General features: G+C 48.5%; 1 protein-coding gene across 3 annotated transcripts in view; it reads left to right on the plus strand.

The window, feature by feature from the left end:
• TMEM132D (transmembrane protein 132D) overlaps positions 1-25,290 on the plus strand; it is a 601,443-nt gene extending 576,153 nt beyond the window's left edge. Inside the window, exons 6-10 of one of the 3 annotated variants that reach the window (XM_084763642.1) lie at positions 10,913-11,118; positions 14,570-14,648; positions 14,766-14,843; positions 16,875-17,066; positions 21,911-25,289. In XM_084763642.1, the coding sequence (XP_084619768.1) occupies positions 10,913-11,118; positions 14,570-14,648; positions 14,766-14,843; positions 16,875-17,066; positions 21,911-23,095 (1,740 nt within the window). In that variant the 3' untranslated portion in view covers positions 23,096-25,289. Of the gene's footprint in view, positions 1-10,912; positions 11,119-14,569; positions 14,844-16,874; positions 17,067-21,910 lie in introns of all 3 variants that reach the window. The other 2 variants (XM_084763643.1, XM_084763641.1) reach the window with 2 other exon arrangements.
• Positions 25,291-27,586: the final 2,296 nt, after the last annotated feature.

Raw genomic sequence — 27,586 nt, forward strand, 5'->3', positions numbered from 1 at the left:
GGGTCTGTCCTCATTTCACAGACAGAGAACCAAAGCAGAGAGGCGAGCGGTTCAAAGTCACACAGCCAGAGAGACACCAGAACACCTTCCCAGTGGGACCAGGGCTGGAGGGTCTCAGTCTCAGGCACTACGCAATGCCCTGTCTCTCCTGGTACTTACAATGCCCTGTCTCTCCTGGTACTTACTTGCTTACTTTTGTGCCTGTAGGAAAGGAGTTAACTCTTCTGATCCCAGGGGTAACAGTGTCCTGACCCTGGTAAGAGTACGGAGTGCTTTGTTTGGTCACACTTTTTTTTTTTAAATAATTGTTCAACTCCAGTTAATAGCATGTGGTCTGGAGCCTTCAGGGGGACATGAAGTGGGTGTTTTGTGGCTTCCTTTGAGGCAGATCATAAAAGCAGATGGATGGAGGGCTGTAAGGCGGGCAGATCTGTGATAAAGCAAACACTGCAAGACGTTAATTATAGAAGTAAGGCAGTAGGCGTGGGTGCTCAATTTTAATTTTCCTCTGGTTAATGCTTCTTATTAAAAAAAAAAAAAGTTGGTCGGGTGAACTAAGCCAAAAGTGAACAGGAACAGGCAGAGGAGGTTCATTCAGCAGGGTGAACGTCACTGGTGTTCAGGAAGTACCACAAGTGAAGATCTGAATTCCCAGACATGGCAGAGGAAACAGGAGAGCTCAGAAAACCTGAGCATCCATACAACCTGGGGGGATCCAAGGAGAAGTCAATCCGAGCCGCTCAGCCTCCCACCTTACTGCTGGATGTCACAGCTGCTCCAGCAGGGCCAGCGAGCGACACGTGTCCTCTGAGGCTGCAGGATCTGAGTCATCTCCCATGACCACCCAGGAACCAAGTAGGGACGTGGGATAGATGGGCAGTTTAACCAGTGGATGCCGAGAAGAAAATATTTCTATATTGCGTACAGTCCACCACACCACTGCAAGAGCAGAGAGAGATTCATCCCATGAGAAGCCCCTAAAGCGTGAATCAAAGAAGGACCCCCCCCCATGGGATGACGTAACATGTTCCAATGTTAACGGGAGCTGTCCTCAAGACTGTTAAATATGGGCTTGGGCAGAGTGACCACTGGAGAACTCTAGCGGCAGGGAACTGTCCATATGTTTTCTAACACTGTGATAAAACAACAGGACCAAGGCAACTTAGGAAAGGAAGCATTTAATTTGAGGTTTATGGTTGAGAGGGTTAGAGTCCATGATGGCTGAGCAAATGCTTGGAGGAGAGACCATCTAAGAGCTTTATATCTTTTTTTTAAAATTTATTTACTTTATGTCCCAATCATAGCCCCTCTTTCATTTCCACCCTGTCCCCCCCTCCCTCCCTCCTCCCCCCATTCCTCTTCCCTAGTCTTCAGAGAGGGAGAGCCCTTCTCCTCTACCAATGAACCCCAGCCTACCAAGTCTCATCAGGACCTGCCTGCATCCTCATCCTCTGTGGCTTGGTAAGGCTGCCCTACCAGGGGGAAGTGATCAAAGTGCAGGTAACAGAGTCTATTATTGCAGGGACAGCCCCTGCTCCCCTTAATAAAGGACCCATATGGAGACTGAGCCGCCTATCAGCTACCTCTGAGTGGGAGGCCTAGGTCCTCTCCATGCATGGTCCGTGTTTAGTGCATCTGTCTCCTCCAGCCCCCTGGGCCCAGATTTGTTGAATCTGTTGGTCTTCGTATGGAGCTCCTGTCCCAGGAGGCAGGGAGAGACACACTGAGAGTGGTGTGAATCTTTTGAAACCTCAGAGCCAGCCCCCAGTGACATACTGCCTCCAGCAAGGCCACACCTCCTAATTCTAACCCCCAAACTTCCACTAACTAGGAACCAAATATTCAGACCAGACACATGCGTGCGCACATGCACACACATACACACACACACACACACACACACACACACACACACACACACACACACGCCTATGGGGCCATTCTTATTCAAAGCATTACAGGAGCCATTCACTCTAGAGGACAACCTCCCATTCCTCTTCCATAGAAAGATAAGAAGCATCCACAACCAAGGTCAAGCCTTGAGCATCCTCTACCCATAGGTCCTGCTGCTACAGAGCCAACATGGACCACTTCCTGTTACATAGGATGCAGCCAGCTCGAACGAGGACACTGATGGCCTCTTTTAAGGAATGGACTGTCGTGAAGTTGCTTTCTGCTGAACATACCCAGAGAGGTCAGTGTGATGATGGATGAGAGAGGCAAGGTACTGACAGGAAGGCTTTGACCTGTGACCACCCACGTGAGAATAGAGAGGATAAATGTCCTCCTTTCCCGGTCACCTGCCAGTACGAACACTGTGTACTCGGCCTGCTCGCCTCATGCTGACTTGTTGAGTGATGAGCATGTCTCAGTGACTCGTGGAAGCTGTTGCTTCTTCCCCTGTCCTCTGGTTGCCGGGAGGAGAAGGACAGGGCAAAGGACACACCACGGCCATCATTGTGCCCTCTATGAGAGCAAGGCAGAGTGGTGTGTGTGTGTGTGTGTGTGTGTGTGTGTGTGTGTGTGTGTGTGTGTGTGTTGAGGAAATCTTGGTAGACAGTTCTTTCTGCTCAGAGCCACAGAACTTGGCTGGGGACATACCTACCACAGGAGTGAGATTCTTCATAAGGACTGGACATTGGTGGGCAGTGCCACACAGGGACAGTCTCTCTCTACAGGGAACTGTCCCTGTCCTTCCCAACTTGTGCAAGATCCACCAAACCAGGCAAGGGCCGTGGTTATCGGTAAGTTAATGCCAAACACTGAACTCTTTTTAAGAATGAGAAAGCAGAGTAAATCATAGAACACAGGGGTAGGGAGATGGGCTCAGTCAATGCAGTGCTTGCTCCACACGCATGTGGACCTGAGTTAGATCCCCAGCAGCCATGTTAAAGCCAGGCATGGTGGGGCACATCTATAATCCCAGTGGGAACAGGAGGATCCCTGCAGCTCACTGGCTGGCCAGTCTACCTGAATTGATGCTCTCCAGGTTCAGTGAGTGACCTTGCCTCAAAAATATAAGGTGGGGGATCAATTGGCAGCGATGCCTGGCCTCACCCTTTGGGCTCCACATGCATGCTCACACTAATGCACAGGTATCTGCTCGCACAAATATGTGTATGTAAGAGAGAAAATATATGCATTGGCTCAATGACAGTTTCTTTGTGCTTCTTGAGGGTGAGGAGGGCATCATGAACATGGGAGGAAATAGGCCAGGCAGCTCCCAGGCAAGGGCACCCACTGGTCTTCCCAGTTTCCATCCCCAGGGCCTCGCTCTTTTCCAAGACCTGGTTTGATTTGTTCTCATTCCATTTCATAAAGAGAAAGTAAAACAGAGACGCAGAGAAATAGACATAGAGAGGAGACAGAGACAGAAATAGAGAGACAGCAAGATAGAGAGATCATGACAGAGGCAGGACGAGACCACAGACTCAGTGGAATCAAGTTCTGTTGTTTAAGCTGGTTCTGAGACCAGCTGAGAATCTAGGATGGGTTGGGCTTAGCTCTTTAACTGGGCCATCACAAGTTCACATTTTAAAGGAGAGAGTTAGGTAAGGTGAAGGGCAAGATGGTCATGGCTGTCTTTGAAAAATGCAATCCGCTGTATGTGTTAACTTGGCTGGGTCTCAGTTGCCCAACTGGAGAAAGAAAGATGGACTTGCTCTGGGTTCAGAGAGTCTCTGGGAAGACCAGGAGATGGGGGAGGTGAATGGCAAGTTGGCTCACCCTGAGCCCTGTGTCTTAGCTAGGACGATGCTCATTGGTCCATAAGAGCAGGTGTGGGAGGACCCTCTTAGCTTCATGGCCAATGCCCAGTCATTCGGAATTTGTTTTGCTGTAGAGATGGCCCTGAGAGCCAGGCTAAGGACCTCTGTGTGGCTAAAATAAACAGATGGAAAACCCTGAACATAGCACTTCTGGGGAGACTCTGTGGGTCCTTTGACAGCATCTAAGTCATTGCAGTTGTCCCCACTGGGATAAGGGTGTTGCTGGCATCTAATGTGGAGACTAATGTGCTATTTCACATCCTACAGTGTACCAGGCAGCCTCCCACCATGCCTGCCACCAAGTCTTCTCAAGCAGCGCTAAAGCAGAGTTTCTAGAGGCAATTGTTGTTAAAAAAAAAAAAAAAAGCATCTTCTATCCAAGATTGGCAAATAACCACAGGACAACAACAGCAACCTCTGGACATGTGTTCAAAGACCAAAGAGAATGTTCTCTGAGCACGTTGCTCTTCCTTCCCCGGGAAGGTGCTTACTTAAACTTGCTGAGAATGGCATCAACTCCTGGGCCAGTGCCTGAGGTTCTAGAGGAACAGTATCTGCTGAAGATGACTCTAATGACATGAGCAGCTCTTGTCCCCGTAGTCCTTAAGAGACATGATGCAACACACAAAGATGAAGCCTCTATGCTCCCTCAAGAAGGGCCTTACTTGGCCTCAGGGAATTCTGGGCGAACGATACACTCCACTAGGTGGCTCTTGGGGGCCCCTCTGTTCTAGGCTATCTTTAGGATGCCTATAGCTGGTAACTAAGACAGAGGAATAGGGCTTGGATATTTTCAGGATAGAGGATGCCTTCTGGTAATATCCCTTCTGCCAGCTCTTTATTCCCAGGCCCCACTCCTTCTCTTTTTCTTTTGTTAGTATTTCTACCCAGTGCATTTTCTTACTCGACCTCCGCTCCTCAAAGGAGCCCAGTGGTTTCACCATGAGGCTGGGCTCTGGAGGAAATAGCCTGATATGCAGGCCTCCATCCTAAAACATCCTTAGCCATATGGGTACTAGTTTGATTTCTGCTTTCCCTAAAAAATGCAGTGTAGGGGAAGAAAGGGTTTATTTGGCTTATGCTTCCAGGCCACAGCCCATTGTTACAGAAAAGTCAAGGCAGGGGCTTAAAGGAACTAATCCTGTCCCATCCATAGTTAATAGCAGAGAGACAATGCGCCCTTGCTGCCTGCTTGTCTCTGCTCACACTCAGCCAGCTTTCTTCACTCTTACACAGTTCAGAGCCCAGCCTAGGGAATGGCGCCACTCACATCCAGGGTGCCATCTCAATTAACAACCAACACACACACACACACACACACACACACACACACACACACACACACACACACTGATAAGTGCACAGGCCAGCCCAGGTTGTGGCAAGTTGGCTTTTAAAATGAACCAGAGCACCATGTGCACTAGAGACACATTGCCCCATCTCAGTTGCCTCTCTCCTGTTAGGTATGATGATGCCTTTCATGGTTGCTCTCTCACTGGGATGTCATAAGAATAAAATAAACCAAAACAGGCGAGACCTTAGGAAGGCTCCAAAAAGACAGCCATGCCTGAAGCCAGCTGTCACTGGCCCTGATGCATGGACCGCCCCCCCACCCCCACCAAGAGATCAGTTCCCCTGAGTCCCTGATAATCTCTTCTCCATTCAAGTTAGTAACTGTCCTCTGAAATAGGAAAACAGTCTCTAGGGACGGCTTAAATGACTGTGCACATTTGGACTGTCAACCGCATGGTTTTCTGGGGCTGTTTATAATAAAATACCACAGGGTAGAGTGAGTGGCCTAAATAGGAAGAAATCTTTTACCTCACCGTCACTCATAATATATACATACATGTGTGTGTATATATACATATATGTATATGTACATATATACATATATGTTTGTATATACATCAAGTTGATGGCAGGGTTGGTTTCACCTCTACCTCTTCTCTTGGGGTATATGCATTCACCTGCTCACAATGTTTTCATCTGGCCTTTCCACTGTATACACATCCCTATGTCTGCAAATAGATACTGCCTTCAAGGGCCACTCTCAGTGGCTCATTTCTGCTTGTGGGGGCGGGGGTGGAGGGGGGAAACAGTCCTAAGCACTCCACAGCCTCCTTAAACAGCACCACCAGCTGGTAGTCAAGTACTAAAACACATGAGCCTGTGATGGGGGGGGGGGAGGGTGTCTCACATCCAAATCATATTATTTAGTGTATTTACCACGAAGAACAGATGGAATAGGCCTTTAGTGCTACACACAGCATATTGCTTTAGCAAACTTTAAATGTTAGCTGCTATGCTTACCTCTACTGCCATCGCTATCGCTTTTTTCCACTGAATAGAAAGACCAATCACAAGAGGGTAGAACCAGCCTGAGACTCAGATGTCAGCCTCCTGTGGAATGACACTGTTTGCTCAGTTTGAGGGAGGGAAGATAAGTGTTCATTATCCATAGTTGTAGCATTTGAAAGAAAGAAAAGGAGAAAGAGAAAAAATACCCCGAGAACATAAATTTCGCCACAGATGTGATATTTAGATAAGATTTAAATCCAGCCAGCGTTTAACCAGAAGAGCTTAGAGCTAGCATTAAATTCACATAAGTGCCAGGATTATGCACACGAGAGTCAGAAATATTAGCTTTGTCTCCATCACAGAGCAGGGGGGACTGTCTGGAAATGGATTATGGAGGGGACTCGAGAGTGTTACTCAATCATTCCTTGAAGTCGCCAACATTGTAAAGTGCTAGTTAATAAATTATTTGACATGAACCGTTAGTCATACTTGAAGGAGAAGTGATGAAGTCGGTCGGTTCGCCTAGATGGTTGAATCTGATTCGTCTCCCAAAAGAGGGAGTCTGTGGGGTTTAAGTTCCCGGTGCTATGAATGTGAGGAAAGAGGGGACCCAATGTGTGCCTCTGGCATCCTGTGTGGCGAGCACTATATCCACCTAGGAACTGAGACTCATGTTTTCCCAGCTGAAGGCCAGCTCAGCAACAGGAGGTCTTCCAGAGCCACGAGGAGCATGGGGCAGGCTACTTGAGGCAGAACTGAGATGGGATGCTCATATATACATATATATATTTCTCCTGAGGGAAGACTTGAGAGACACTAAGGCAAGGTAAGAACCAGGAGACAGCAAGCAGGAGGCGAGACCAGGAGGAGGCTTCAGTCACCCACAGCTGCTGTGAATAATGGCCACGAGCTTGGTGACTTCCGATACAAGGCACATGTTCTCTTTGTCACACTTCTCTGAAGTCGCACTTCTCAGGAGGGTCCCACAGATGCTAGCTGTCAAGGTTTGACTTTGAAGTCCTGGCAAATGAGATTCCAGCTGTTCCTGCCACAGAAACAAGTGTCGGTCACCCGGGAAACATTGTTTTCCTTCCCTGTATCCAATGTCTCCAAAATCCATGTTAACCCCAAAGTATCATTTTATAAACCTTAAATATACACAACGAAATACACTTGTAAAAAAGTTAATTTTAAAAAAAAATCAATTCTGGGAAATTGCTCAGTTGGTAAAGTCCTTGCCTGGAAAGTGTAAGGACTTAAATTCAATTCCCCAAACCCACATTAACAAGCCAGGTGCATCCACGCACACCGGTAATGGGGAGGCAGAGGCAGGAGGACCCCAGAGGGGGCTTGTTAGCCAGAAAGCTGAACCTGATTGGTGAGCCCCAGACCAATGAAAGACAACTGTCTCAAAGGAAGTGAACTGCATTCCTGAGAATGACAGCGCTAAAATTGACTTCTGCGCCCACCCACCCCGACGTGTGCATACATGTGTGCACACACAGAAATGTTTCCTAAGTAGAAAAGATGCATGACGCATAGCCACTGATATCTCTGGGATGTATCCAAACCCTTCCTGAGCACATAGGCTTAGCAGACTGTGTGTGTCCAGGAGCCAACCACCAAAGCCTCCCCTTGAGGCTAGCCCACTGTCTGTATATCCTACCCAAGCACTTCCTCCCTTCCTTACCCCCCCCCTTGATGGAAAGCTATCTGGCTCTGGCTCTCCCCCTGTGTCTGGTATTTCCTGTGTTTGTCTTCACTTCCTCCCACTGACCCATTCTTTGTATTAGGAGGGCCCCTCCTGCAACCTGGAGGTTGGAAGTGATGTGTGTGAAGTCACTTAAGACAGAGACCTCTGCTCCGTGAGGACCTCAGTGACATTCTTGGCTATTTCTGAGTTTTCAATAATTAGAGCTGTGGGAGCTTGCCTGTCTTCATCTATCTCCATCAGACAGGCTCAGCCTACTAATGCCGTTCAATTTGGCAAGTTCTGACGTAGGAATACAACCCTTGGAACATGCGCCCTTTGTGTGGTAAACCCTCAGGGTGAGCTTCATGAAGTGGGGTAACAAATAACTCATGGCTGCGGTGACTCGCCCCAAGGGAGGGCTCTTCTCGCCTGTATTATCTCTGACCCCTGCTTGTGCTGGCAGCTACGTGTAACCCCAGCTCTGAGATCTTGGGGTGCCATCACCCACCATCTCACCACCAGCCAGGTAGCGGCTATAGGAGAACAGGTGAAGTTGGCCACTCATTGGAGAGTGAGAGTCCTGGGAAGAGAGCAACACTGGTGTTGTCCCTGGTGTTCACAGTTCATAGCCTGTGGTGGTCACATCCCCACTCAATAGAAGAGAGAGAGAAGGGCTAGCCCCCTACAGTCTGAAGAACCAGAAATCATTAGCAAGCAGCTCTTTTAGCTGCCTCAGAATACCGGATGTGAACTACACTGCACGGGCATCTTCAGAGCCACGGAGGCAGATTCTCAGGCTCCCAACTGCATTCACGGTAGCTTGTCTTACACAGCCACAAGTGAGTTCGGTCGTGGTCCATGGGCACAAGCTATGCCATGTGCAGCCCTTGCCCCACAGACACAGGACGAGCCCTGCTCCAAAGTCGTCCCCTGACCTTCTTTCCACAACCCTGCCTCACAGACCCTGCAGGGCCTCCTCATCTGCATCAACACCTGTCACTGTATTTTGTCACCTCAAGGAATCAACAGTGAGTTAAAGAACCAAGTTGAAGGTAACTCTGTACTCAACGCCACGCTTAGTGCACCCCAGCCCATGCCTCTTTCAATGCGAAGCCTGCTGTGTGGCTCTCTCCCCTGGGATGAGCTCCAGGCTCCCTCCAAAGGGTCCCCTGCTCAGCAGGAAGGCCATGTGGGTTAAGCACATGAAGAGCTTCGTTGCCCTAAAAATGGATCTTACCAACGATTTGTTACAGCATCCTGTTTTTCCTTCCCTCCCTCCACCCTGGCCTTCTCTCCTTCCTCCTTCCTTCCCTTTTCCCTCCTTCCTCCTCCTCCATCTTCATCTCTCTCCTTGTCCCCTTCCTCCCTTCCTCCCTCCTTCACTCTCTTCTTGACCCGCGCCCCGACCTCTTCCGCTCTTTCAAGGACTGTGATTTTCTGAAAATGGTCAACCTGAGTATAAGCAGAAAAAGAGAGAAGAGGCCTTAAATTAAAGACTCCCTGGGCCGTGAAGCAAGGCAAGCTCTGTCCAGGCCACAAATTATCATAAAGCAGCCATCGCTAGTCCCACTGGACAGGGCAATCAGATTTAAGTACTTCTGCTATCGGCAGACATTGAGGATGACAAAGCCCTCCTCAGTGGAGCCCGGTGCCCATTTCTCTTTGCACTTATTGATCGACCTCCCCGCCCAGGCTGAGTGTCACAATAGCCCATCCTGTATATCCCAGCATCCACGCAGCCTCTAAAGCAGAGAGAAGCGCCTTCCGCTAGAAAGGCCTTTTGTGATCTTTGCACAACCTACTCATTTCTGTCCGCTTCCTTTCACACCCCTTTAAGTGTTAAAAGTAAGTTTAGCACCCTTTAAGATGGACAGTGAATGGCACCTGTGATGGGGGCAGGGAAGACAGAGGGACACCAGTCCCTCTCCCTTACTCGTCAACATGACCCTTGAGTGTTGAGAGTCATCAGTAAGTGTCCTTTGGTCTTGGATTTGTCGTATGTGAAATGCTGCTGATAGCAGTACCTGCCTCCTGTGTGGTCCTGAGGCTGAGAAGATCCTTGAGGTGACATCAGCATCCAGCCCTGACCTTATCATATCCAGTGTATAGAAGTTCCTCACACCTGCCTTCTTCCCCCTGTGCCAACAAGCAAAGCACAAGTGAGGCGACTCATTCTTGTCCTAGAGTCCAGCCTCCCATTCCACTCTGGGTCTGCTCTCTGCCAAAGCCAGTGAACCACAAACCCACTGGCTTTTAGGAGAATATGTTTATTCTCCTGTAGTTCTCAGGGTCAAGGGCCTGGAGTCGGGAATTCGTCTGGGATTCTTCAGCTACCAATCTGACTCTTCCTATTCCTAACCCTCCCTGATCTCCACGATGGCAGCACAGCCTTCTATCCTCGTGGCTACGGTATCTTCTTCCTTTCCCTAACCAACCAGTATCCCTCTCAAAAGGACACCTAAACAACCAGTATCCCTCTCAAAAGGACACCTAAACAACCAATATCCCTCTCAAAAGGACACCTAAACACATCCAAGACCAACCCAAATACTCTAGGCTAATCTCCATCAATCAAGACCCCTCCCTTTGAGGCTGGAGAGATGGCACAGGGGTTCAAAGTGCTTGCCTTGAGAGGATGGGGGCCGAGCTTGAATCCCAGAACCTACATAAACACCAGGAGGGCATGGCAGCCTATCTGTGATTCCAGTTTTGGAGGGTGGATACAAGGGATGCCCAGAACAAGCTGCCTGGTGAGAATCACCATATAAGTGAGAGCTGGCTTTGATTAAGAGACTCTGCCTTGATGGATAAGGTGGAAGATGGCACAAGGATGAATTGTTGACATCAACCTCGGTGTTCCACATGCACACATGCGTACAAACCTGCACAGATGCATGAATAGAAAAATAAGCGAACAAATAAATAAACCTGTACAACTTAACTTAACAATCCAGCAAGTCAAAGATCCTTAGTTGCCTCTGCAAAGTCCACAGCAGGATCTGCTCTGACAGCAGGTGCATCATTCAAAGCCTGTTCTTGCTCTACTTCACAGTGGTGACTCCCAAACATGGCAGCTGACCTGTTCCCCAGACTGTGGACTGTGGTAAAGCTCACTACCTTGCTTCCTGCTTCTCTCCCTCCTCCTGACCAGGTTTCTGACAGATGTGACTACGTCTTTGTCAATGGGAAGGAAATGAAAGGCAAGGTGAATGCGGTAGTCAGCTTCACCTACCAGCACCTGAGCAGACCCCTGGAGATGACAGTGTGGGTACCACGGCTACCCCTGCAGATTGAGGTCTCCGACATGGAGCTGAACCAGATCAAGGGCTGGCGGGTCCCCGTTGTCTCCAACAAAAGGTAGGTGTGTATAAGCACATGAGTGCTTGCACGTGTGTGTGTGTGTGCAAGTGCGTGCAGGAGTTCATACGTGTGTTGTGCTTTGGGCATCCATAGCATAAAGTCATGTCCACTATGCTTAGACTGAGGAGGGAAGCAGACAGGTGTCTAGCTATAGACAAGAGGAGATACGAGGTTTCAAGTGCCAAGAATCTGCCTCATGGGAAACTGCACTCCAGCCACAAGCCCCAGCTAGAGAAAGCTGAGCTTGGGGAGGTGGGCAGCATATGGTTGAGGCTTAAGAGAAGAAGAGACCAACTGACTTTAGGAAGAAGCAAGCAGCTGATGCCATGTCACACCACCCCTCCCCCAGGCCAGAAGTTCTGAGCTCTGGACCCTGGTGAGGAGAAGTCTTAAGGCTTGTGTGCCGTAGTGTACACACCACACCCTTGCGTGGAGTTTGGTAGAGAGGTAAGCCTCCCATCATCCATCAGAAAGCCAGATGAGGATTGGGAGAGAGGGGCGTAGAGTCACTGTGTTCAGGCTCTCCTTTCTGAATGTCACTGCAGAGGCCCCTGTGTATACATTCATGTACCAGAGACATTTCAAGTGTCAGAGTAAGTAAGCATGTGCCTGCCTCACAAGAAAAGACTCCTGCAGGCTGTGACATAGCAGAGGGTGCAAACTGGATGTCACTTGAGAGCACCTTGATAGTCTTCACCTTTGAATTCACCCCTCTAGTCCCTATGACCTCTAGAAGAGGCTATAGCTTGAAGAGGAAAGGTAGGAAGATGTTCCTTAGACATGTTCTTTAGAGAAGTGGGTTTCCAGGGGTGGGATAGATGGTAGAATGGGGCCTGATGTTGATGTTGATGCTGATGCTGATATTGATGTTGTTGCTGCTGATGCTGATGCTGATTCTGCAGTAAGCAAAGAACTATCCAGGTCTGATGGATGCTCATCTCAAATGGTACCATAACTTATGGGGCTTACCTAGGGCTATGAGCTCCATGAGAAGTAGGCAGCCAATATGTTTTAAAATAATTTTTTTTAATTTATTCACTTTACATCCTAACTGTAGCTCCCTCCCTCATCTCCTCCCTCTTTCACCCTACCCTCTTTCCCTAGTTCTCAGAAAAGGGAAGCCCTCTTCCCCTACCATCTGACCCCAGCCTATCAGATTTCATCAGGACTGCCTGCATCCTCGCCCTCTGTGGCCTGGCAACGCTGCCCTACCAGGGGGAGGTGATCAACAAGCAAGCAACACAGTCCATGTCAGAGACAGCCCCTGCTCCCCATAATATGGGACCCACATAGAGACTGACCTGCCTATCAACTGAGCAGGGGGTCTATGTCCTCTCCATGCATGATCCTTGGTTGGTGTATCAGTCTCTGTAGACACCGCCCCCCCACCCTGGGCCCAGATTTGTTGGCTCTGTTATTCTGCTTGTGGAACTCCTGTTCCCCTTCAGTTCCTTCTATCCTCCAACTCTTCCCTAAGTCTCCCTGCGCTCTGCCAAAGTTTGGCTGTGAGTCTCAGCATCTGCTTTGATCCTCTGCTGGGTGGCGTCTTTCAGAGGACATCTATGGTAGACTCCGGTCCTGTCCCCTCTCTTCAAGTGTCTATTCTATTTGCCCTTGGCAGCTGATATGTTAATGGAGGCTGAGAAGGTGGGAATGGGCCAGTGTTCACAAGATATAGACAGTGAGGGAACAGCTAACATCTGTCCATTTGAAGCCAGCTGTTCCTGCCTGCCTTGATTATGGTATCTCACCAGCCGCAAGATAAACACTCACCGCTTTCAGGTACTAGCATAGAGGGCATGGCCAGTCATCCCAAACCTATCATATTGGTAACATATTGCTGTGTGTTCTAGCTGGCCTTGATTGTTAACTTGACACAAACAACCTAGAGTCATCTGAGCGGAAAACCTCTACTGGGCAATTGCCTAGATTGGGTTGGTCTATGTGAATGCTTGTGAGGAATTGTCTTCATTATTAATTGTTCACCCTGGGTGGCGCTACGTACTAGACAAGTGGCCATGGGCTGTATAAGAAAGCCAACTGAGCATGCGTCAGAAAGCCAGCAAAGAGCATCCTTCGTGTTTCTTATCTTCAAATTTCTCACTTCAGCCCCTGCCCCGACTTCCCTCAGTGATGGATTCTGACCCAGAAGTGTAAGCCAAATAAACCCTTTCCTCCCCGAGTTGCTCTTGGCCAGAGTATTTTTTTATCAAAGCAATGGGAAGGAAATGGGAACACCATGTGATGAAGGGCCTTAATCTAAAAATTCAATATGGCCTGAAGAATGGTGTGTTCAGCCTCTCAGGTTCTGTGCAATAGCATCTAGGTGTAGCTTAATGAAGTCCTGGGAGCCGAGGTCTCAAATGCTGTTCTCTGCTGATGAGGCCGGTAGCGCATCTGGAGGCTCCCGCAGAGAAGGCTCGCTCGGGCATTGTCCATAGGACCCAGCTCTTCACCGGCTGCTGATCAGTAAAGAAAAGGTACCTGCCAGGTGGATGTCTCCCTAGGGCAGCTCAGAACATGGCGACTTGCCTCCTCGGAGTGAGCCGGTAACAGAAGCCGTGAGGAGAGTACACACCACGCTGATAGCACTGTCTTTAAACCCAATCAGATAGCCAGGCATGATAGTGCACATCTGTATTCCAACCCATGGGAAGCTGAGGTAGGAGCATTGTAGCCTGAGCTACACAGTGGGACCTTGGGTGAAGAAGCAAGCAAAAAGATCTTGTGACATCGTCCATCCGGTAACCATTAACTGCATAAACATCTTCAAGAAGCCTTGGACCCTTGGTGATATCTGTTGGCGCGTAATGTTTGCTGGGAACGGAGAAGCGTTGTTGTCAGCGTTTCAGCCATTGGTAGGATGCCCATACTTCTATACAGAACCTCTCCGCTTGTCCCTGTCAGCAATCCTAGTGAAGCTCATTGGTTCGTCCCACCCCCCACCCCCCCAAACAATAAAAGACGCAAAGGTAAATAGGCTGGCTAATAAGAGAAAGGGCATCAGTAAGAATGGGGGGGGGGGAATGAGAGAGGGTAACAGTGGGGATGAATATGATCAAAATGCATCATGTGCACGTATGAAAATGTCACAGTGAAACCCCGTTATTATATATCATTAGTATAGGTTAATAAAGATGTTAATGATGGGAGGGGCTATCCAATCACTTTTGAGTCGAGTTATAAAGTGCGATCTGTGCGTGATGATGAGACGGGTGGTACAGAGTAAATGCCAGGAGGTGGGGGGGTGGGGGGGGGTCTTTGGGGAGATCTTAATTACATGCCATCCCTCTCCATTCTGTCTAATTAGAACTCTTGTCACGCCGGTGAATGAACACCCCCAAATCTTCTGTGTGTACCTGAGCCTTAGGCAAGCTGGATCTCTTCGGAGGTAGACTCATGGGGCTCCCCAAGAGTTACCCCCCAACAAATAAATATCTTTTGCCAGGCCAGCTCGAGACAGCGAGGAGGAAGATGATGACGAGAAGAGGGGCAGAGGCTGCACCCTCCAGTACCAGCACGCCATGGTGCGAGTCCTCACCCAGTTTGTGGCCGAGGCGCCTGATCCCGGGGGACACCTGGCCTACCTGCTGGGCTCTGACTGGCAGGAGGACATCACGGAGCTGATAACTGACTTCATGCAGGTGGAGGAGCCCAGGATCGCTAAGCTGCAAGGAGGGCAGATCCTGACTGGCCAGGAGCTGGGTATGACCACCATCCAGGTAAGGCACCTGCAGAGTTGGGCAGGGATATTCTGTACTCTGGCTTGGTCAGGTGAACCACTCGACTGTCTGCTCAGAACAGACTCTCCCTGGGGCTCGCTTTAGTGAAATCACCAAGTACGCAGTTTGAATGCGATCCAGAGCAAGAACCCTGAGACACCTCACACGACACATGGGAGACACGAGGCTCCACCTCTCCTTGGCCATGTCCCCTAAGCCATGGCAGCTCTTACCGTGTGGAGAAACAAAACCCTGGATCACAGGCCTGGCTAGCTCCTCCATGCTGACCATGGTCACCTGAACCTTTTCTCCCTCCACACCTTTTAAGAGTCGTCCCCTGACCTATACACACACAATATTAATATTAATAAATGAAAAACACAGAGTTCCTGATGGTAAACTTGCCCATTCCCTTTCTTCTGGGGACTTACCTCTCATTCCTAATGCCATTTGAATGGTCACAGACAGAGAAGCTGAAGGTGACGGTCACATGGAACATGAGCTCTGGGGACCCTATGAGTACTGAGTTGTTGAAATGCTGCCCTGAAACTCGAAGGTCAAAAGAGCAGGTGGACACAGGAGCAGACCTAATTCATCCTGGAGGATGGAGGGGGACTGAGGATGCAGAAGGTAGAGGAAGCCAGCTCTCCATCCTTCAGATGCAGGGCTGGGCTGGAGAGAATTGTGTTCCCTGGTCACTGAGTAGGGGGCAGAGAGAATCAAGACTGAAATACCAACACCAGGTTGGACTCGGAAGGAGAGCCAGGGCTGGTGTGGCTGGGTGTCCTGTGAGGCCAGACGAGATGTCAAGATGGATCTCATGGTCCAGAGTTTCTCAAAGTGTGGAACTGATGCCTGCTGTGTTGGTGAAAGCCTTTAATACCAGCATTAGGGAAGTAGAGGCAGGTCTTTGTGAGTTCAAAGTACTAGCTTGGGCTATGTAGCAAGTTCCAGGACAGTCAGAGTTAGACAGTGAGACACTGTCTCAAATATATATAAATATGTATATATATATATATATATATATATTTGCACACAATCATACATGCATGCATGCATACTGTAGAACTACAGATCCCAGGACAGGACAGAGATTAAATAATATTTGGACCAGAAAGCCCTACTTTCTTTTTTAAGGTTTGTTTTTATAGAGCCGGGCGTGGTGGTGCAATGCCTTTAATCCCAGCACTCGGGAGGCAGAGGCAGGTGGATCACTGTGAGTTCGATGCCAGCCTGGTCTACAAAGCGAGTCCAGGACAGCCAAGGCTACACAGAGAAACCCTGTCTTGAAAAAAACAAAAAAAAAATCTTGTTTTTATTTAGTTTTATTTTATGTATATGAGTATATTTTCCTGTATGTATGTCTGTGAACCACACACATGCCTGGTGACCACAGGAGCCATAAGGGGGTGTCATAACCCCCGGAACTGAAGTTACAGATGGTTGTAATCCACCATATGTGTCCTGGGAACTGAACCCAGGTCCTCTGCAAGAGAAGCGAGTGCCGTTAACTACTGAGCCATCACTCCAACCCCAAGAAGCCCTACTTTTATAGTTACATGCTGCCTTTCCCTTGTGAGACAGAAAGAAATATACAATTAGGGTATCAAATCATGGTTCTCTGGGGAACATGAAGCTGTTTGGAAGTTGAATAATTTTAAATAAGGGTGCACTGGTAATGGCACAGCCTGTGCTGTGTCCAGGAAGTGCCACACTCAAGGGAACAATGACATTAATCTCTCTTGCTGAAGATAGGAATGGGACGCAGTGACAAACTGAGTTAGTGTGCGGATATTGGGAGGGTAGTATGGACTCGCTGCCTGCTCCGTGCTGTTATGTAGAAGCCTCACTGCATCATCTCCATTGCCTATGGCTTAATTTGAGGAGGTCTGCTTCTGCTCCCATGGGTTCATGGGGCCTCCATGTCTCCCTCCCCCCCTCGTCTCTGCATGCCCTCATTCCTCACATGAGATGGATGAAGTACTCTGACCACAGAGAGCCTCCCTTTGTCATGTTGGTTCTGCCCTTCAGATCCTATCCCCTCTGTCGGATGCCATCCTTGCCGAGAAGACCATCACTGTGCTGGATGAGAAGGTGACCATCACAGACCTTGGGGTCCAACTGGTAACGGGGCTTTCACTGTCCCTGCAGCTCAGCCCCGGGAGCAACAGAGCCATTTTCGCCACTGCAGTGGCTCAGGAACTTCTGCAGAGGCCCAAACAGGTAAGGAGGTGGAGCCTGAGACACACACACATCAGCTGAGGGCAGCACACACCAGGTGACGTCAGCATACACCCAATCGGTCACATCAGATGAGTGTCCTGTTGTTGGAACCCTGCAGCAGGTGGAGGCTCTCACCCGAAGACTCACATACTCCAAACAGACATTGCGTGCCCTGTGTTTCTTGACTGCAAAGGAGAGGCTAACACATGATCGCAAAGCCTCTTGCCTCTCCGATCCCTGAAACAGATGGGCAAACACTGTAGTGGGTGACCAACAGCTACTTGGGGTAAACGCACTAAAGGGATGCTCCCCTGTCCTCAACACGCAAGTGGGCCAGGGTGGGGACCTGAGCCGGTCACACTCTCCTCCTGTCCAAATAGCCCTGACTGGGCATGCTGGCCTCACGCAGCAGCAGGAGGGAGGTAGAGGCAGGAGAAGACTTGGGATTACCACAGCCCGCAGCCAGGTCCCAGTCGGCTTGGAGGCTGAGCTTATTACTAAGATTATATTGCCTCTCCTTGTTGCCCAGGCAGAAGTAGAGAACTGACGTGAGGTCACATAGTCCTTTTCTCTTTCTATGAAGCCAGTGTACTAACAGGCTGTATGATGGATTCGTGTTATGTGTTATGGGTGTCTATTAGGTTTCTGATGCTGTGATAAACACCACGCCTAAAAGCAACTTGATGAGGACAGTGTTCCTTTGGCTAACATCTCACAGTCAGGGCAGGAACTAAAGCAGAGGCCATGGAGAAATTCTATGTCATGGTTTGCTCTTTTTTTTTTTTTTTTTTTTTTTTTTTGGTTTTTAGAGACAAGGTTTCTGTGTGTAGCCTTGGCTGTCCTGGACTCACTTTGTAGACAAGGCTGGCCTCGAACTCACAGCGACCCACCTGCCCCTGCCTCTGCCTCCCGAGTGCTGGGATTTCAGGCTGCTTTCTTGTACCACTGAGGGCCACTTTCTCAGAGGCAGTGCCCTCCCATATCAATCATTAATCAAGAAAATGCTGGGCCCTCCCATATCAATCATTAATCAAGAAAATGTCCCCATAGAATAGCCCTACTGGCCAATCTGATGGAGGCATTGGGTGGGGGGGGGGTTAGTGGCGTTTTTTTATTTTATTAAGTTTGTTTATTTTTAATTTATTCACTTTACAACCCGATTGGCTCAGCAGTTAAGAACACTGGCTGTTTTTCCAAAGGACCTGGGTTCAATTCCCAACACCACATTAGCAGCTCACAACTGTCTGTAACTCCAGTTCCAGGGGATCTGGCATCTCTCAATTGAAGTTACCTCTTTCCAGATGACTCGGACTTTTAGGTCAAGTTGACAAAAGTTCAACCAACATAGGATACATGTGTGTAGATATGCCAATCTGTGTCTTATATGTGCTCGTGTATGTGTCTGCATGTGGGTATATGTGTGTCTTGTGTACTGTATTGTCTGTTATCGTACATTTTTGTTGTCTGTATGCCTATGGGTGTGTCTATGTACCCATGTAAGCATAGTGTGTGCTGGGTGTATGTGTGTGTGGATCTTGTTTGTGTATCCTGTTTATCATTGGTTGTGTGCATGCTTGTGTGTGTGCCTGCATGTGTGTGTACTCTGCAGATGTACATGTATGTAGCGAGTATTGCTTATATTGTGTGTGCATTGTGTGTGTGTGTAAATATACTCTGATGTGTCCAGTTGTATGGTGTATGTGTGTGTAAGTGTGTGCACGCAGTTTTTGTACAGTGGATCTGGCTATAGAATCTGCTTACCTTCCTCTTTGGAGATGGACAGACATTATTCTTTAGATGGAACATAGGAAAAGAAATTAATTTTACAGGAAATGACAGCACCCAATTCTCTCTGCATGGGATTATATTTATCCATCACACAGAGAGTCTCTTCTGGAAGCTCCCCAACCCGTCAGAAACCCTTCCTCCACTGTTACCCTCAGCTGGAAGGGTTGCCAGACTCAGGCTCCCTTGAAGCCCCAGGCGTCAGTCAAAACTGACCGTACTCACAGCAGGAAGAAGGCAGAGGCCAGGTCACCACCTTCTACCTTCCAGCTAGATCTGCACCTCAGGTTTCCCTCTCAGATGCTGGCCAATAGTTGAGCCCTGATAGCATAGTCTTATGTGAGGGATTTGGCATTATTTAAAAAAAAAAGAAAAAAATGAGAGTTGGTATTCCTAGTAACAGGTATAATTCTTGGCAAAAATCAAGCCTCCCTTTGTCTAGAAGGATGGACACCAGCCTGCAAAGCGCAGATAGGAAGGGTGGAGCGATGAGCTCTCTTCCTAGCTCAGTGGATGATTAAAATCAGACCCCAATCAGTTAGGAATTAAAAACTGATAAGACACAGCTGGACTAGAGCTAAGCCATCCCTGCCATGCAGAGTGTCACCTGCTCCCCTGAGGATAGCTCTGGGGTTGGTTGCATGGTCCCCAGTCCCCTTATACAGCTTGGCTCTGACCTGACAACTTCAAAAAGGCCAGGCGTCCATATGCACCCCCTGCTGAGATTTCCTGGCGCAATAGAGCAGGCTAGAGGATCAGCGCTGGGCCCTGTGGCTTTTGCACCACACCCTGGCCGATTTCCCACACAGCGGCTCTTTCGGGCCAACACCTAACAAAAGGAAGGTGTGGAAGCCACCAACCACCTTTGAGGATCTTGCTTTGTTTCCTCCAAGCTAAAACACCATCCATTGAAACGTTTACTTCTGTCGCCAGTGAGGGCTGTAGAGAAAGAAGAAAATGAAAAAGAAACCCAATCAATAGTAGGGAAGTGGGTAGAGGGCCTGTCTGGGAGACTCAGATCATCTGGTGCCCTCTCTCCTTTCCCTGAGCTCTGGTCAGTTTTGTTTTAATCTTACTGTGCATAATTGCCATGCTCATATCTTTCCTTTATTTGTGAGCTATCATGGTGGCCCCCAAAAAGGACTTTCCTCCCCAGTTTTACTTAGGTTTCCACCGTTCATCTTTTGTGCTAATATCCTAGTCTGCTCTTCTTCTTTCAGATATACAAGAGAGAGGGAAGGGGAGTGCATGACCCCCCCCCCCTCAGTGATGCTCATCTTGAGGGATATGTTATCAGGGCAGTCTCCTTTCTAACTAGCTAAGGCCAGCAGGTAATGCTTGGGTCTCTGGGGGCTGTTTCCCCAGGCCAATCTTGAATTTGCATATCCTTGGAAATGGAGACAGGGCCAAGGCTTTCCAGGGAACTTGAGGAGGAAGAAAGGAGTGGGAATGCCCATCCGCTGACAGATCTGAGACTAAAGGCTCTCCTTAAAATGAAGCCACTGGCTCACACTCTGAACCAATGGAGATATCTCAGCACAAAGCAAAGAAGGCCAGAGATGGAGACACACAGAGACCCTGATGCTGGTGGCCTTTGTGTCCTCCGGTTTCTTCCTATGGCTTAAAAATAGAGGGTGGGGAAATAGAGACAAAGTCCTCCACTATCTCTAGCTAGTGTCACACCTGCCTTTAGCCATGGCTTTATGGCTCTAGGTGAGTACAAACCAGTTGTATCCCAGAAAAGGTAGGGGCAATGAAACCATGACCTTCTGTGGCCCTGAGGGATAGCTCTCTACCTGTCTAGCTCAATGCCCTCAATCTGTGGCATGTGTAATAATGTGACTGGATGCTGCGATGGTGCCAGATGGCATGAAACCACGTTTAACTTACACCTGTGACCCTCATAAAGGAGCCCCACTAACCAGCCATATGGTTTGATAAGCCATTTATAGTTGTACAGAAATGGATCCTGGGCAGTCTCTGAGCCTGTCTGTCTTCTAACAGATCAGAAAATAAGTCCATCTTAAATTTTTTTTTTTTGAGACCAGGCTACCCCAGAACTCATTACATAGTTAAAGATGACCTTGAACTCTTAATCCACTCCTTCCATTTCCTGAGTCCTGAGATTATTGTAGGTATAATTCAAATGCTGACTTCTGTACGCCCACCCCCAATATCCGGTTGCAATTCTTGTTCTGAGAATCTCCTATCTCAATGCTGTGTAAACACCGCTCCCCAATTGTCCCCTGATATGCCAATAAGCCAGCTTACAGCCACAGGAGAGGTCCAGGAGACATCAGGAGAGAGAACTGGAACAGGGAAAGCTACAAAGTATCTCTGGGATGCAAGCTGTGAGGAAGCCAAATTCACTTAGAGGGTTAAGAATAGAGTAACAACTGCTCAGTTCTTGTGCCGTGGAGCTTGTTTAAATAATATAATAGAATTTTGGTTATTTGTGTGATAGCTGGGTTAAGAGAAAAACTAAGAAACAAACAATTACATAAAAATAACTTGTTGAAAAGAATAATAACTTGTTGTTGTTGGTTTTGGTTTTTGGTTTTTCGAGACAGGGTTTCTCTGTGTAGCCTTGGCTGTCCTGAACTCATTTTGTAGACCAGGCTAGCTTGGAACTCACAGCCATCCACCTGCCTCTGCCTCCCAAGTGCTGGGATTAAAGGCATGCACCACCACACCCAGCCATAAAAATAACCTTAACAAGATTAGAGTTATGTGCTGCTATACCTGGGTTAATGTGGTGCTAGGGATGAAACCCAGAGCTTCACACTTTCTAGGCAAGTACTCCATCAACTAAACTATCTCCCCAACCTCAAATGCCTATCTTATTTTGGAAGCCTTAATCTGGCCCCATTGGTTCTCTCCAAACAACTATTGTTTATAGGAATTCACATCCTTCCATGTTCTGTGTCATGGCTTTCTCTACATGGCTTTTCCTTAAAGTCCCAGGAAATTTTCTCACACACACACACACACACACACATACACGCATGTACTGGTTGCTGAGTCTCTTGACACGTTGGTCCATTTCTCTTTCTCCACAGGAAGCAGCCATCAGCTGCTGGGTGCAGTTCAGTGACGGCTCAGTCACACCCTTGGACATTTATGACGAGAAGGATTTCTCCCTGATGGCCACATCCTTGGATGAGAAGGTGGTCTCCATTCTCCAGGACCCCAAAGTCAAGTGGCCTATCATCGCTGCAGAAAACGAAGGACAGGGGGCTCTGGTGAAGGTGGAAATGTTGATCAGTGAATCTTGCCAGAAATCCAAGCGCAAGAGTGTGCTGGCTGTGGGAACGGCCAACATCAAGGTTAAATTTGGACAAAATGATGCCAACCCCAACAGCAGTGAGAGTGGACACCTTGGGGCTGGGCTTCATGTGGAGAATATTAATGACAGGAGGTCCAAAAAGCCTTTTCAGGAATGGGGCAGCCCAGAAGGGCCGTACTACAGCAGCTCATCCATGGGACTCATGGATGGATGGAGCAGTATAACCAAGAGGCCGACTTTCCAGAAGAAGGAAGGCCAGGAAAGCCTGTTAGATGACGTCATCCTCTCACAGACCATGGCTACAGACCTCACCAGCTTCCCAGACCAGGTGGACCTCCCCAGGAGCAACGTGGGCACTGAGGAGGATGACCCTGACCAGGCAGCCAAAGGGTTGAGTGACCTGGAAATTGGGATGTATGCTTTGCTGGGTGTCTTCTGCCTGGCTATCTTGGTGTTCTTAATTAATTGTGTGACTTTTGCCCTCAAGTACAGGCACAAACAGGTTCCCTTTGAGGAGCAAGAAGGCCTGAGTCACTCTCATGACTGGGTTGGGCTGAGCAACCGGACAGAGCTCTTGGGGAACCACATGAACTTTGCCTCCTCCCAAGAGGAGCAGATCACTGCCATTGACAGGGGTCTAGATTTTGAGGAGAGCAAACTCCTTCTCAGCTCAACCTCCCAGAGCAGCATCAACGGACAGCTGTTCAGGGCCACAGGAGCCATGCTCACAGACGAAAAGGAACAAAAAAGCGAACCCCCTACGTCCCCTACCTCTAAACGGAAAAGAGTGACATTTTCCACGTTCTCTGCCATCTCCTCGGACGACGGGTGTCCTGCTGGGAACACTGTGGCGTTGAGTAACGAGGAGGATGACATTAAGTGGGTCTGCCAGGCCCTGGACCCCAGCGAGTGCCCTGAGCCCCACGTTTGCATGGATAGGCTACGTGAGCACGTGTAACGGAGGAGGCACCAATGTTGCTCTTACGTTTCAGCCTCTAACCCACCTGGGTATAGAGAGTAGACCTGTGCCCAGGGGAGAAATGAGACAAGAGAACACCATAAGGGTGACACTGTCCATGGAGCCCTGGGAAATGATGCCCTCTTAGCCGAAGAGGCCCCAAGTGGGTACCCGTGCACATGGCCGTAGCGCACGATGTTTTGGTCCCACTTAAGAGGTTGATTGAGCATGGCAAGATGTTTTCAAGCCCGGAACAAAGATGTGTGTTTGAGGGTTCGCGGGGACGAACTCTTCTCCCTTTAATCTAAGCAATTTGGTTTTTATTGTCAGATCCATGCTGCGCTGATGGTTGCTGTTTCAGACCATGGAAAAGAAAGAGAAAAAGAAAAGGCGAGGCTCAGGGTGCGCATGCGTGGTGGATCAGCGGGTAGAAGCAAGGTGTCTGAGCGGAGCAGTTGGGGCCTGACTCCTGAGTGTGCTCCTGGGCAGAATCTAGCGCTAAAACTGGCAGCAGGAAGCAGGGTATTTTGAGCTGGTAGTTTCCAAAGACAGGGTCAAAGTTTGTCAGGGATTATTGGCAGGCCAAGGCAGAGGTTAGCAGGGCAAAAAAGAAATGCATAGATGAGGCCACAGCTATCTTTGTAACTACATGTCAAGAAATACACACACACACACACACACACACACACACACACACACACACACACACACTCCATCGGAGCAATTCAGAGAAGCCTCCAAACCACATGGCTCCCTTAGCAAGTTCACCAGATTTGAACTTGATCTCTGTCTACACTCCACTGCAGCCATTGGTTATTTGTGAGCGAGGAAGGGAGGGTAATTTCCAGAATTTGTCCCTGCCTTTCTTTCCCTGCTGGGTTTTATGTCAACTTCAAGTGACGTTCTATAGAGAAGGTCCCAGGGACATACAGCCCCCTGAAGAAGCTAGTCTCCAGGGTGTAAGCAGGGCTCGGAGTGAACTCCCCACCCCCTTCCCTGCTTTCCCAGAAACCATAGAGGGCTGTTTTGTGATGGGATGTGCTGCCACTCATGTTGGGTCTCCTGTCCAAGAATCCGCCATCAGGGTATTAAGACAGGGTAGCGGTTGCCATCTGTTCCAAGCAGGTGGGCTGTTGCGAGCTGTAAGACGTGAGCGTCAAGAAGGTGGGCTCGTGCTTGCTTGCACAGCATGAGAGAGATGATGGGTGTGTGTAGGTGTGTGCACGTGTATGAATGCGCGTTGTGTGTGAGTCTGCGGATATGTGTGCATTATATAGCAGGTACGTGTGTGTGTGTATGTGGAGGGTGTGCCTGTGTCTGTGTGTGCGTGTTTTGGGGGTGCATACTACTGCAAACCCAAAGTCAGCCCAGAAAGGATTAGCATTGCTTCGAATCAAATGATTTGATGTCTTATCAAATACTGAGCCTATGGGGATGGTGGGGGAGGCATGATCAGGGGATTCCCCACCCCAATCCCCGTCTCACTGTGAAGTGAGGATGGTGAGCTGAAAAATAGCCATGACCTTGAAGGATGGAATGAAAAGGTGTGGAGACTGGTCTCTATGTATTTCTAACACCGTTGCTTCCCTTCTCTTCTGCTCTTCAGACCTCTCTCTCTCCTCTCCTCTCCTCTCCTCTCCTCTCCTCTCCTCTCCTCTCCCCCCCACCCCCCATGCCTTGAACCTATCATTTTTCTTCCCCATTACTTTCTGTGTTTATTACCTTGTCTCTTTCCACATCCCTCCCCCTTGCTCCTCTTATTATGCGCATCCCTGCCACATAAGAGAACTGTGAGTCCCATCCCCCACCCCCTCACCCCCACCCCCACCCCTTCAGGTCCTCTTCCCTCTGACTGTGGTGCTAATCCTTTCGTTCTGACAGCCAGCAAGCCACCCAGCTCCTGTCTCCCAGTGGATCCCCCTTCCTTTGGGTGGGGGGTGATGAACCGCTTACCCTTTGACCACCATAATCCTTTGCTTTCCGTTGCCTCCTTCCTGATTTCTTCCCGTTCTTAACCCGCGCGATGTTTCCTTGAACACTGCAGCAGATGCCTGCTCTCAAACCCCTCCAAGTGTAGAATGTATTGTAGATTGTAAGAATGTAATATATATTTATAAACTTCCTGACTGTAAAATATAAAACATGCACTCTGCGGCTTTATGGCTGGCCTTTGTCTTTCTACCCGCTGACACACATACACCACCACCCCGCCTTCCCAGGGCCCCAGCATCAATTGCAAATGGCTTTCCCAATGCTATGGCTTTTGGTAAATGAAAATGTAGATTAAGGATCCAGTGCAATCCAATTACACCCTGACATCCTGTAATGCTGCTCCCGGCATTGAGGGGATGTTGACACATGATGACAGAGTGTGCCGCGTGCTGAGTGTCTCTCCTTCAGGACCTGAAAGGATTTGAAGATAAATCACACGTGTAATTCTCTGCTAAAAGCTTGCTGACAGATGGTAGATGGGAACCTCAGAGGCAAGCACTTGGCCCAGCCTCCCTGTGTGCTGGAGCAATGAGGGCACTCTGCCCTCTCCTTGGGTCTCCTGGGTATTTACACACAAGCTCTACTCAAAAATCGACCTTGATGGAGGTGGTTCAGACCTCCAGAACTCACATAAAAAGCTAAGCACAGAGGGTGTGTGTGTGTGTGTGTGTGTGTGTGTGTGTGTGTGTGTGTGTGTGTGTGTGTAAACCCAATACAGAGGAGGCAGAGACAGGAGGATCCTTGGAGTTCCCTGGCCAGCCAGCCTAGCTGAAGGGCTCAGAGGTTATTATTTCAAAAAAATAAATAAATAACATGGAGAACAACATAGAATAATGTCAGATGTTGACAATCGTTTGGGGACACGCATACAGACTGGCTTGAGATACAAATTCCATTCACTGTGTCTGCAACATGGTTCTTCATAGAGAACACAGAGAGACAGACAGACAGACAGAGAAATAGAGAGACAGACAGACAGACAGAGGAGAGATCCAGTACTTCTTAGTGTTAGGAGCGAGGTAGGAAGGAACTTCCTCCGTTCCTTCCAGAATGACAATTGTTCTCCAAGCATGACGATGAGTGTGTGAGCCCCCTCTCCAAGAAGCTGAGAGCTGCCATTACAAGCAGAAGATGCCAGAAATTGTGCAAGAAGTGAGGTAGTGAGGTTGTCGGTACCAGGAGCTGGGAGAGGGCATCTCCTGCTCCCCCATGCACTCCCCCACCTTTCCCAATTTTAGTTTCATGCAATAAAAAAGCCAAACGTTTTATCCATAAAATATGAAGGACAAAACTCAAAAATATATTTCAAGTACAACCAGAAAAAAATCTCACCCTCTCCCTGCCCAAAAGGACCTTTCCCTACATGATACTTTTTGTTGGGATTTTTGTCTATTTGTTTGGGGTTTCACCATTGCTGGGATTTTTAATTTGTTTTCAGGGGGGGATCTTTGGGGGGAATTTTTAATGGAATCTTCTAGCAAGCCCTATGCCACCCCCAATCAACCTCTTTGCTTTCTTGAAAAGAAAATGGGGGGGAAAAGGGAAGAAAACCCCACCACACCTGCTGTCTGTCCCCAAGTCCTACCACCAGGAAAGCTAGTCTGGGTGTGCAATGTCATACTGATGTTGTAGCCATCTAGTAATAGTAATAAACTGAACAGTTTAAAAAAAAAACAGGTAGCAGAAGGAAATTAAACAATATTCAAAACCCCATCTTTTGCCTAAAACTATTCCAGGTTCTCTTACAAATCATACACCAAGAGAAAGGGTGTAGTCAGTACGGATAGATGATCAGCAAGTATGAGACCCTCGAACCCCAAAGTGTATTTGGAACAGAACATCAATTCCACCTGCCCTCATCTTCCTACAAATAATTCTTGACACCACCTCCACCCGCAAATGGGAAAAGTAAAGGAAATGTTACTGCAAGGAGGACCATTCTTTTCTGCATCTCCCAGGCAAACACAGAGTGCCTAGAGAACACAGTGTAAGGGGGTGTGGAGACAGCTCGGTGGCGAAGTTCTTGCTGAGCAAGAATAAGGACCTGAATTTGATCCTTGGCACCCACATCAAAAAGCGTGGCATGGGATCCCTGTGCTGGGGAGGTGGAGACAGACAGATCTTTAGGACCCATTGGCCACCGAAGCCTAGCTTACTCTGTGACTCCAAGTCACAGTGAGAGACTCTGTGTCCAAAAACAGGATGTGGGCTCGGCAGCTAAAGGAGCTTGCGGGAGCCCATTTGAAGGTGGAAGGAGAGAACAGACTCCATGAAGTTGCTCTTTGACCCCCATACACATTCTGTGACATATATTCATGCACACACACAAATAATAATAATAATAATAATAATAATAATAATAATAATAATAATAATAATAATAATAATAATAATAATTTTTTAAATGATGAATTTGGAGCTGGAGAGATGGCTTAGTGATTAACAGTGCTTCCTGCTCTTGCAAAGGATCCAAGGTTGGTCCCCAGCACCCACAAGGTG

The sequence above is a fragment of the Acomys minous genome (assembly GCF_964271855.1).
Source record: "Acomys minous genome assembly, chromosome: 16".
Classification (NCBI taxonomy): domain Eukaryota; kingdom Metazoa; phylum Chordata; class Mammalia; order Rodentia; family Muridae; genus Acomys; species Acomys minous.